A 12,480-nucleotide genomic window follows, 5' to 3' on the forward strand; every position below is an offset into this window, starting at 1 on the left:
GCAGACTTTTAACTGAGTTTTGTGACTTTAAAACAATTAATATGAACAGTAACTTCATACAGAGGCTCTGGACCAGGAAGCCTGTGGACCTGTCCAGTAGTCCATACGTGGGTCCAGGTCACATTTATTAATTATATCAGCAGGAATTATTTTTGTATACAGCTGGGAAGTACTGGCAAAAACATGATAGGAAGGTCAACAAATTAATGTACTTAAACTGCATTCAGTGTGGTATTAAAAGGTCGTAAAATGCGTAAATTTAATTTAACGCTGCAGAAACCCTGTTGTTTGTGAGGCTTCAGCAGCAGGGGGCGGTAATGCTTTGGTCTGGATCCTGGATACAAGCAAAGGTCAGACCCCGTGATCAATATTTACGGAAGTGTTGCCTCGTCGTGAACTAAAGTCAGTCATTTCTGTTGTGTCATATAACGTTAATACAAAGATTGGTTAATTATTTAAACTACGCGGGTGTCAATAATCGCCGGGGTTATAATTCAGTTGTCTTAAATAAACGTTTAGTAGCCGGTTAGCTAGTAAACTGTAGCGGTAACAGTTGGTACCTAACCGTTAGCTGACATAGCTAGCATTGAAATCCTAAAGCAGCCAACAACCCTGGCTTTCAGTTCCTCTCCTATCGACATGGTAGCCTCGTTGTCAGCGCGAACGTGTTTGGAGGTCCTGTGAAGTCTGTGTAGTCGGTCTATCATCAACATATTCGTGGTTAATTCGCTGCACTTTCTGGAAACGTTGACGGAAGCTAAGTGCTAGCTTGCTAGCCCGACGTTAGCACCATGGGAGCTGAGCAGAGCGGAGAAGCGGAGCACAAACACTCCGATTACAGCTCATCAGGTAAGACTATCCTCTACAACTTAAAAGAAAAAACTTAACATTCAGTGGTTGGTTTCTGCATAGGTAAACCAAGGTTTATTGCAGAATTGCTGTAAAGTGGCAGTCCAACATTGTCACTGGTATTTATAGAAAGTAAGGTAAAAAATAAAGTTACTGCAGTACTGTGAGTATTTCCTTACTCGAGTATTCACATTTTATCCTCAAGTTTCACTCCTACTTCACTACACCTTAAAGTGAGATGTATTTCTTACTACATCTGCGCTATATTTAGTTGGCAGCTACAGATTCCAGTTACTTTCTGCGTAATGAAAATATTATAATCTTCTAACATGTTAATACTTCATTAAATGTAATAGGTTTCCCTAACTGCACCATCTGCATAATTAATGTTTTTGACACCGTCTGTGTATATTTCTGTGTGGGGCTGTAACTAACATTAATTTTAATGTAAATTAATCTGTAAATTATTTTCTTGATTAATCAGTCAGTAATTTGGTCAAGAAAATGTCCATGATAATTTCCCAAAGCCCAGTGTGGCTTCTTCAAATGTCATGTTTTTCCTGATAAACAGTATGAAACTCAATATATTGAGTTAACTTTTATAGAAAACTCAGGAAACCAGATTTTCACATTTAAAAAGGTGAAATGGGAAAATTTTGACAATTTTTATTTAAAAGAAAAAGAAAATGTCACAGAAACCATTAACTTTATCCTAATAGTTGCCAATTATTTTTCTGTCAATCAACTAATTGATTAATTGACTAATCGTTGCAGCTCTACTTTTACTTTCATTAGATTTTGGATATTGTGTTTTTACTTGTAATAAGAGTATTTCTCCATTGTGCCATTTCTTCTTTTACCTGTATGGATGGATCAGTGTAAACCATAGTACTTGTTATAAGTAATTTGTGCCTGTTTATATTACCAGAAATGTTGTCGTTGCAGTGGTGCCATCTCCAGCTAAGCAGAAGGCAAAGATGGATGATATTGTGGTTGTGGCCCAGGGGACCCAGTCTATGCGGAATATCCACAATGACCCAGATGTCATAAAGCTTCAAGAAATACCCACCTTCCAGCCACTTTTGAAAGGTACCATTTAATTTCCCCAGTTGTTGACAACAATTTTAGTGTCATCTTTGAGACAGTTTGTTTGGTACACCTATCCAAAACTAATACAATTTACAGTTACAATACAATTTTAATATCAAGTTTTTGTGGTTGTTTTAGAGAGAATAGTTTGTTGTTTCAACAAAACCTGTTCGATTTAACCTCTATGAAGATAGGATAAATTGCAGGGGTGTAGACTGCCCTAGTTGTAGCTACATGTACCTGATAAACAGATAACTAAGCATGAATCTTACAAAAACACACTTCAGTCCACAAGTGCTCACCCTCACCCACAGCAGAAATCCCATATTCTCTGGCAGGTATTGTATGCTTTAAGATAAAATATGTACATTTATGAAGCCCAAGAAATGTTCATTGACTTGATTGAAATATTACTCTGATGAATTAGATTCATGAAGAGCATAGGTGTGCTGAGTACAGTGTGCAGATCTTTTGTCTGACTTCTACCATTTCAGTTTTCACATGAAGGCGCTGACAGTTTCATCTTATTTGCAACCAGTCCCCACAGGTCCTTTTTCAAATTCTGTGTAGTGAAGCTAATTGTCACTGCAACTCATTAGCACTGTGTTAGAAGGTGGATAATGAGCCAAGTTTCCTGTGTTGGCACACTCCTGAAATAGCAGGAAGGGTAGTTCTGTCAGATCCTGTGCGAATTACAATAATTGCCTAGTGTTATGCTCTTGTCAAGTGTTATTCTGTTCCGACAAGTCCATGTAAGTCCTTTGCACTTCTCTCTGCACAGGAGTGCTGAGTGGCCAGACGTCACCCAGCAGTGTGTGTCTGGAAAGGCTGGATGCTGCTCAGGTTCTGCAGCTCTGCATCCGCTACCAGGACCACCTACACCAGTGTGCTGAGGCCGTGGCCTTCGACCAGAACGCCCTGGTCAAGAGGATCAAAGAGGTAAGAATACCGTAGAACAGCAATGGATATTTAGTCTACAGGCTGTATAACTGTTCAGTCCAAAAACAACAATGTAACTATATTTTTGTTCCTTATGGAATGGACAGGATTAATGCCAACATGGTAAAGAAATGTGTAAACTACTAGTATCAGCATGTTTTTATTTCCACAGTCATCTACAGTCTACGGGAAATTGACGACAAGTTGCATAATTAATTCATCATTAAAGTAATTCATTAAGCAAAAGTGCCAAATATTCACATATTCCAGTTTCTCGGATGTGAGATTTGCTGCTTCTCTTTGTTTTATAGAATTGTAAATTACATTTCTATCAAGGTTATGGAGTGTTACTAGACAAGAAATGTAACTTGAAGACATCATAGAGATTCAGGAAAACTATTGACGACATTACTTATTGAGACATTTTTCACCTTTTTGACATTTTATAGACCCAATAATTGGTAAGTTTAAAAACTAGTGAAAAACAATTATTTGAATGTCAGTAATGTAAGTAATCATTAAAGTCATATTCCAAACATAACAAAAAAGCTGACAAATGTGGCGCTTAACTTTGATTACATGCTTATGCCATGATTATTTGATAAAGACAGCTGCATTTGGGAAAGGCTTTGCTAAAACTTTACATATTTATAAGACACTTTTTTTTTCAATTACTTACATTTACAAACTTGTACTTGCCATTTTGTAACTTCAAAGTGTCATCAAAAGTCTCTGTCTCTCTCCCGTCTGTTTCTTTCCAGATGGACTTGTCAGTGGAAACCTTGTTCAGCATAATGCAGGAGCGCCAGAAGCGCTACGCAAAGTATGCAGAGCAGATCCAGAAGGTCAACGAGATGTCCATGATCCTGAGACGCATCCAGATGGGAATCGACCAGACGGTGCCGCTGATGGAGCGCCTTAACAACATGCTGCCTGAAAGCGAGCGCCTGGAGCCCTTCAGCATGAGGCCTGATGGGGATTCTGCTACAAAGTAGCCTCCTGAAAACCAACTCAGCTGCCTCCCACCCTATTCTCCGTCCAGTCGTCTGTCCTGAAAGAAGTGCAGGTCTGTCCAGCTGTAGGAATACTAAGTCTTTACAAGAGTAGACAAAGTCTAAATGCATTAAAATGTTTTGTTTTCATAATAGAGGAGGAGCTCAGGTATAAATGTGTGAGACTGCTCTAGTCAGCTCTCTAGGCCATGATCAGTTCTTTTTATTATGCCATATAATGCAGGGTATGTCGCTGAACACACCTGCTCTTAATAAGCAACATCCTACTTACTATAACACTTCTAAACCACAAACACACATTACCACCTCAGTAAAGCCACACCCCTCTGCTTCTGGCTGCTGAGCACCTCTACTGGAGCAGGTGTGAACTTACAAAGTGCTGTGTTCAAGTGTTCATCAACTATAGAAGTGGAGGCGCTGGAGATTATTATTTATCCCTTCCCTGCAGGGAATAAAATTAGCAAGTTTTCCAGGCACAGGCTTTTTTTTTTTTGCTAATCTAAAGGCAGGGGTGGAACACATATGAAAGTGACAGAATGAACTCCATATGCCCTGAAAACTTGTCCTGCAGATGTGTTGCAGGTTTTAGAGACTCAAATGTGCGTGAGCAACATAAGAATATCTCAAAGTGTTTCGTGCTGCTCTCGAGATTTATGTACTCCTGTCAAAACATCAGAGCCACTTGAGAACTTGCAGTGGATTGGTTTTGGATCGTGCTCTTCACATAACAAATATTTCTTGTTTGTGATCCTAATATTCATCTGACTCCCACGCCATATCCCTTGTTTACTGTTTGAAGATCCCTTCCAAGAACTGCTTGTATGCAGATTGACTGCTTTTAATTTTCTGAACTATATTGGTTTATCATTTTGGGATGTTGTGACGAAGAGACTCACGGAGAGTATGAAGAAGGATTATTGCCGTTGGATTACACACAGATCATGGATGTTCTCTACATTGGAAGTAAAATGAGAAACCTCTTCTTGGACAATATTCTTAATGTTTCATGAACATATGAACTTCAACTTTGTCTGGGAGGAACTTGACTTTAATTTATTTGGATACTTTTGCTTGAGCAGTTGTGTAAAGCCTTTTTGCATGCAAAACCGTGAAGAAAGGTTAAAGGGACTAAACAGACACTGCGATGCTTCAGTTCAGTACAGAAAATTGATAAAGGTATAAACATAACATTTTATGACAATACCCCACTTATCACACATCTCCGTTCAACCACGCTTTTGATCATTGTACCAAATCTCAGCATTAACTTTGTATATTTGTTAGCTTTTCACAGTAATAGCCAAACATCACACATACCAAAGATTCACAAGTCCTCAAAGCTGTCAAATTATAAGTGGCACTTTAGAAACAGTGATATTTTGGTTCTTTTTGAGGACAGCGATCAAGTTAACTTCACTATTTCATCTGTTGAGTATTTGTTTATGTATCATAAAGTCATGCTCTTTAAGCTTAAAAATACCAACATATTTCTCTCTCACCCTGACTGGTCTCTATTCATGCAGATAGGTTTGGTTTTATTGGCCACAGTGTAGAAATATCTTCTGCTGCCACCACATTACAATGGATATAAGTGGAATTTGATTTCTGGTGCTCACAGCATAAAAAAACAACAGCAGCATCTTTCTAGAAAGAAATGTCCCTGTTACTTGGGATAATCCACAAAACACACTGTTAATATATGTAGACCATGTAGAAATGTAACCGGGACACTGTTTCAAAGGCACACGACTGAATTGTTAAGTACAGCTTTTTGATGCCAAGGGCACCACAAACAAAATTGAATTTACCAACTTTGTATTTGGTGGAAGCAGAAATCTCAAAGGCAGATGTTTTAGAAAATAAAATCAAAGCTGCTAAAGATAAATTAAAGAATGTTTGTTTTTTTTTCTTATTATGGTGAGCCAACCCTTTAACTACTTAATCACTGGTCAGTTTTCATTGTGGCAATAAAAAAACAAGACACTAAAACTGGTGTAATTGTTTCAGTGCGGGCTTGTGTAAGTCCACTGGGTGGTGCCAGAGTTAACCTAACACAGTCTGTGGCTTCTTGGATCATTTTTAAAGGTTAAACTTAAAAAAAAAACAGAGCTGTGTCAAAGAAATAATTGGAACTTGAGTGTCTGGTGTGGTTCTGCTCAACCACTGACTGTCAGAGGAATCAAACCTGTTACTTTGAATATGTTTAACTGCCTGATCACATGTTTTCATTTCCATTAGTTCTACTAGGGCTTCAGAAAGCCCTGTCTCATCAGAACATGTAATTGTATTCACATCCGCCGCCCTATACCACTAAAGAGATTGCGTTATCAAAGTGGTTAGTAAATTTCAAAGATTTCTTTTCCTTGGTAGCCCCCAACACTAACCAGCTGAAACAGGCAATATTACACTGGGTGCAAAATTGGACAGTGATGGATAGCTCTGTCCAACAACTAGCCAAAACCTGTCCATAAAGCCGAAAGTCTGGTTACTTTCAGTGCACAATCTGATCTAATTTTGTTTTCTTTCATTTTACCAGCGTCCCATCATCCCAGACAGTGTTGAGAGCTGAGATGTATCAGCATTTCTTTGAGTTCTTACAGTGACAAATCTTTGCTCTAGAGCTGCAACATTTAGTCGACTAATTGATTAGTTGATCAAAAGAAAGTTAATCAGCAACTATTTTGATATTCAGTTAATCATTTTAGTTGCAAAAAAGAAAGTAAGGCTGTGAAGGGTGCTTTTCCACAAATTTATTTATCAGCAGATTAATTGATCATGAAAATAATTGTTTGGTGGAGCCTTTCATAGCTTGCTATGACATTCACCATTTCACTCACAAGCAGGAAAGTCTATTGCATTACTATGACAACCAGCAGCCATGAGCTGTCATGTTGTTAGCTGTGACACGAATGCATAAATTAATTAACAAGGTTTTTAATAGGGTCATTTTGATATTTATCACTTATTTTTTCTGTTTTGATATGCTTGAAAACTCAACATGAAATATAGTTTATGTAAATTTACCTTGAATTATTTTTTTATTTTTTATTTTTTTAATTCGTGAAATTGGCAAAACTTAGCACCCTTAGCCAGTCCTCAAAGCAACATCTGTTGCTATGGCCACTTTTGGATCATACAAGAATTCCCTCTTATGAATCCCTATTTCTTGTGTTTTTACTTGGGTTAGCAACGTCATGGAAGCCTTCGGGGTCACAACATGTATTTACTGACCTCAAAGACCCAATCAGAATTAGGCATTGGAAGTTTTTTGCCTAGAAATAGCTTGCAGCCAATGGTGAGTGGCTCCTCTCTGGATACCGCAGCACCGATGAGCCAGTGTAGTGTGATTAAACTGGTTGTGTGCGTTGTTAAATTTTTCATCAGTGTAAACATGCTGAACTCAATTACACCAACAAAAGGATCCTCCTTCGGCTGGCCTGCTTTGAGGTACAGAATTAGCCTGGTTCATTGACATAAGGGACATAAGGCAGAGGCAAGTTTTCTTTTGAATTTAAAGCAGAACTCCTTTGATATGTTATCGCCTTTCATGTGTAAATTAAAACGGTTGAGAAATGTCTTAAATGGCCTTGGGGGTTATTGTTTGAACATTGGAACAGAAATGGAAATTGTCATTGCATTCTGCGGCGAGGAGGTGTAAAAGTTCCTCAGAGTCTTTGTAATGAAGAATACCTCCTGACGCTCAGAGCTGGATATTAACGCCGCAAGATGATACAATACGATCTGCCACCAGGAAATTCATTCTCTGAAATGAAAGAGGAAATCCAATTTCCCCTGTATACTTCTCATTTGAATATAAATCAAAGGCTGGTTTGCACCCTCTTTCCTTCCAGTTTTGCCCACTCAAAATTGGAAACATGAAAATACGTTGAGGCTTCCTATCCCTGTCATCTGTTAGGGCGAAACGCAAACCAGCACTGGTTGTTTTCCTGTGATAAGAGTAGAACTCTGACTTCTCAGACAGCACCTCAGTGAAATGGGAAAAACATTCAGTGTAATCACTTCGCAGTTACATAATTCAAAGGCATAAATAGTACCTTTCACCTTGCCTGAGGTCTTATAATAGTAGAAAATATTTCATAGTGTGACTTTAAATTGCTATTAATAGCTTAGCTGATCAACAGATAATTAATCAGCAACTATTTTGATAATCAATTGACCATTTAAATCATTTTTAAAGCAAAACACATGCCCTTTTTCCAGCTTCTCATTTATGAAGAATTTATTTATCATATATAATGAAAAAATCAGTTAATTATGTGATCAGCAGAAAAGTAATTTGCAACAATTTTGATAATTGATTTATTGATTCAGTAATTTTCAAGTAGTTCATTAAGGAAGCGCATCACTGACTGCAGCTTGTCTAGAGTGAGCTTTGACTTGGGGAATGTTGGTTGGACAAAAGAAGACATTAAAATACAAAAGGCTCTGGGAAACTGAAAAGGGAACTTCATATTTTTCATTTTCTTCTGATATTTTATAGACCAAATAATTGGAAATAATCAGCAGACTCACTGATGGGGAAAATAACAGCCTCATATGTGACTGTGCACTGAATATCTTTGGAAATTGGATTATGATGCCATGTGATGTACAAACAGTATGTCATGAAAGTCTTTAGGAAGTTGTGATTGTGAGAAATTGTGATGAATTTCTTTACTATTTTTGGACAATTTATAGACCAAACGATCAATGAAAATAACTATTAGTTGCTTCCCTATTTCGATGAGAATCTGAGTAGATATGTAAAAAGAAGTGTTTGACATTTTGTGAAAAGAGCTGATTCACATTCTTCCTGTGAGTTAGATGAGAAGACTGATCCCACTCTCATGTCTGCACACTAATTATTATTGTGACAGCCAGAAGCCAGTTAGTTAGGCTTAGCATAAAGACTGTAAACAGAGAGAAGGAGCTGGCCTGGTTCTGTGCAGAACACAATCCACCTACCAGCACATCTAAAGCTCACTCGTTAACAAGTTATATCTTTCTTGTTCAATCTGTACAAAAACCAAAGGTGTAAAAATGAAAATTTGTTGTTTTACAAGCATGTGACAGTATGTAACGATGTCTCATTTTCCGTTATTGTGCTCAGGCAAAAAGAGTAAGCTGTTTCAGTCTGGGTTAGGTCAATGATTGATGAGCCTTATAAATTCAGATTTACTATGTAGCAAAATAATATTCTGCCAGTTTTTTTTATTTCAAATTTCGGTTTTAAAATAGTTTTATATTCATTTTATTAATATAATTTTAAGGCAAATATGTTGGCAAAGATATTTGCTGTTTTCCTGCAGTAGATTGAGACACTCATATTACTATATATTAATAGGATTACAGTCCTATTGTACATGTGCCGAAACCCCTCTGAGCAGGTTAAAACCATTTGGTCCCAGGACTGTTGTAAATACTGTACCAGTGAGTAGCTCAAGGAAAGGCGAGAGGTGTGCTGTAGATGATTGCCTGTATTGACTATATTGACTTTCATCCTGTAAAATTACCCAGCAGTGCTTTTCTATTTGACACCCAGTCACCTCCTGTGATAAATACCCAGTGGACCCTCCCTCTTGAGTTGCAGCCAAACATTATCCCTCTTACTGGAGACATGAATTCATGTCAGACCAGATCTATCGGGGAACATTTAATAAAGCACTTTGTTGCTTCATTGCACAGTTGTGTTTTCAAGGACACTGAGCCGCTACAGCAGAGCAGGAGTGACATGTCCTTCTACTGAAATACCACTGCTCTAGTCGTGTTTAGGACGATGACAGTATATCAACTGCCTGCCTATTAGAACATCTGGAGTGTGCTGTTTATTGTCTAGGTCGCATGCATACGGTGTAATGAGGAATATTTTAAGATTTAGGCTTTCACCTGGAGGACCAGCTGTGGCCGTGTTCAGCTGTCTGGATGACTTCAGCTTTTACTTGAGGACACTTCAGCAACTTTTGGAGGATGGGATAGAAATGTCTCTTATTATTCAGTTCGATCCTGTGCAGAAAATGAGTAAAGTTCTTAATATTTCTTTGCAGAAATATTTACCTACAGGGGTAAGAGTGAATATTTAATTATTTTTTAAATAAACATTTGAAACCATTCAGAAAATATGTACACAGTATTTGTATTATTTTAATGGGTCTCCTCTAACTTTATCCCCCAATGCTGCGTCCATTCAGTATCAGACATTTAAAGTTCCCAGTTGATATTTCTGACCTTGACCTCTGTTCTCATGAAGACGGTTGAAAATTCAGAAAACTTGTAAATTGACCTCTGAACTTAGATTCTCTGTACTTGTGAACAGGGAAAGACACAGAGTTGCACTTGAGAGAATGAAGTGAATGAAACTCTAAAACATTAGATCGCTTTGAAAACTATTTATGTAGAAATGTTAAATTAATGACACAAATAAAAAGATTCATAAAAATGTGCTTAAAAAATGTACATAAAAAGTAGGTGGTCAGGTTGCTGTTTTTCAGAAAAGTATTTCTTCTAGTTAAAAAATCTCAGGCCACTGTACAGCTCCAGTCAGTCTGGTTGAATGTTAGAAACTATGATTTATGTGCCGCTTTGCTCCTAGAAAAGTGACCAACAGCAGAAAATCATTGCAGATGAGAGTATTGGCAAATGAATAATGTGTAACACATCCTCCCCCACAATTAACTTCCCAAGTCATTGGTGTAGATAAGAATGTGCTCTGGACTTGTCTGGATAAATAAAGGTTTAACAACAGTAATAAAAACAAGAAATAAACCCAGGATAATGAAATTTTACACCAAAGAAAACACTGAACTTGGTGGAGAACTTGCCTTTGATCAAACGTGCTATGGTGAGAGACTCAGATGGTGATTCAGTGCCACGGGGCTGCTGCCATGAAATCCGAGTGACAGCATCATGTCTCATCTGAGACAGCCTGTAGCCAAACAAACAGCAGCTCATTACAGCATCAGTTTGGATTGCCTGCTCTGAATAGGAGAGGTGACATTGGCTCATAATGTGGAGGACGGGAGGAGCCTGTGTGTGTGTGCGTGTGCGTGCGTGTGTGTGTGTGGGAGCAGTGTGGTGCCATAGATTGTTTAATGTTTCTTTACGTCTCAGCAGACACAATGTCGAACCAAAGGAACTTGAACTTGTGAACCTCGTAAGAAGCTGCAGCTAAGCTCTCCGTGTGGTTAGAGATGTGATCCAGACATGCAAACTATGAAAAAAGAAGAGTGTATCACTGATGCTGACAAGTGCAGTGACCAGAGTGGTAGTGGGAAAGCTTCGTGCTGCCTCCTGCTGCGTATGATTTTTCGACTTAATTCCCTTCACAGTGTTAGTTTGAACATTTCCAGACCTTCCATCTATCCATTTTCCAGATGTCACAGCACATGTTTCCAGACCTTAAATGCTTCATTTGAGTTTACGTGAGCAACTTGCAATTTGTGATTATTTTTATTATGAATTAATCAATAACTTTTTGATTAATGGCTCAAAAGAAGTGAAAATGTCCATTATCAAGGTGATGGCTAGAAATTTGTTGTTTTGTCTGATCCACCGTCCAGAAAATAAAGATATTCTATTCATGATAATATACAACGGAAAAGCAGAGGTCTGAACCAATTAATATTTTCCTCATGAAGGACTTAAACAATTGTTGGATAATTTTCTCTCGATCAATTAATCTAATTGTTACAGCTCAAACGTCAGTTCACCCAGTAAGCTCATGTGTTCTTCACCTCAGTCAATACTGTTGCTGAAAAGGAGCCAATATCCAATCATGACTAAACTAGTCAGTATTACAAGTATCAGTATCAGTATCAGCGCGTGGCTGCTACAGTATGGTTCAAGTTAGGGAAACATGATCATAGCAGTTAAAGTATACTTAGTCAAAGATCATGGTTATGGTTAATAAAAGAAGAGCCTTAATTGCAAGTCTGTGATGAGATGCAAATGTCAGTCACCCGCGTGAATGTATCCATCCATAACATTCCTGCCTAGATGTAATTGTTGGGGATACTGAGCTGGTTTATCGAGACACTTTTTTTCACATTTGTCATGTAAAAATTTGTAAAAGTTTACAATCTCCTTATTGCTGCACACAGATCTGATCTGATTTTTTCATCTTCAGTCTCATGCTTCATGTACGCCATAATTTATTCGCTAAGTGTATTTCCTTTGCACTTTGCACTTTGGCATTTTGCTTTAATGCTGTCCAATTTCTCCACCTCAAGTCTAAAAACTTTTTCTTGGTGGACTGTGCTTTTAATTTCCAGTGTATCCTCTCAGGTTATTTTATGCAAATTTTTTTTTTAAAAATGCACATAAAAACAGGCGACATTTTGAGACTATTAGACAAGCATTTGATTTGAGCCACAGTGAGGCGTTTACTCCACCGTAATGTGGTTAAAAAAGACAGAGCACCTGGTTGTGTGTGCTGAAAGCTCTTTTCCAAATTACTGTGTTTGTGAAGACTAAATATTCCATCCATAATTCATAGAAGAGTGGAGGAAACCCGGTGAGACAGGAGCCACGTCCATCACTGCTGCTTACGTTTGACTCGCTCAGATGAGTCAAAGAAGCTGCTGGGAGTTTTGCT

The 12,480-nt window shown here is 38.0% G+C and overlaps 2 protein-coding genes across 3 annotated transcripts in view; both read left to right on the top strand.

The window, feature by feature from the left end:
- Window positions 1-371: 371 nt before the first annotated feature.
- borcs5 (BLOC-1 related complex subunit 5) lies at window positions 372-5,883 on the top strand. Of its 2 annotated transcripts, none has more exons than XM_056387255.1 (4): window positions 372-849; window positions 1,778-1,938; window positions 2,720-2,877; window positions 3,639-5,883. In XM_056387255.1, the coding sequence occupies exons 2-4, from the start codon at window positions 1,827-1,829 to the stop codon at window positions 3,870-3,872; spliced, it is 504 nt and encodes a 167-aa protein (XP_056243230.1). In that variant the 5' UTR covers window positions 372-849; window positions 1,778-1,826; the 3' UTR covers window positions 3,873-5,883. The 2 variants fall into 2 exon arrangements, with proteins under 2 accessions (XP_056243230.1, XP_056243229.1); XM_056387254.1 differs by having other exon boundaries at window positions 1,795-1,938.
- LOC130176266 (alpha-1,3-mannosyl-glycoprotein 4-beta-N-acetylglucosaminyltransferase C-like) overlaps window positions 3,920-12,480 on the top strand; it is a 73,421-nt gene continuing 64,860 nt past the window's right edge. The window contains exon 1 of the mRNA XM_056387253.1: window positions 3,920-3,943. The gene's annotated coding sequence lies outside the window, so the exon portion shown is untranslated. The remainder of the gene's footprint in view (window positions 3,944-12,480) is intronic.

The sequence above is a fragment of the Seriola aureovittata genome, chromosome 10 (genome assembly GCF_021018895.1).
Source record: "Seriola aureovittata isolate HTS-2021-v1 ecotype China chromosome 10, ASM2101889v1, whole genome shotgun sequence".
NCBI classification, from domain to species: domain Eukaryota; kingdom Metazoa; phylum Chordata; class Actinopteri; order Carangiformes; family Carangidae; genus Seriola; species Seriola aureovittata.

Excerpts from the sequence above, each read along its gene's own strand:
- borcs5 (XM_056387254.1), top strand. The coding sequence starts at position 792 with ATGGGAGCTGAGCAGAGCGGAGAAGCGGAGCACAAACACTCCGATTAC. Across the intron at positions 850-1,794 it reads CTCCGATTACAGCTCATCAG|TGGTGCCATCTCCAGCTAAG; the intron begins GTAAGACTATCC and ends TTGTCGTTGCAG. Across the intron at positions 2,878-3,638 it reads TGGTCAAGAGGATCAAAGAG|ATGGACTTGTCAGTGGAAAC; the intron begins GTAAGAATACCG and ends GTTTCTTTCCAG.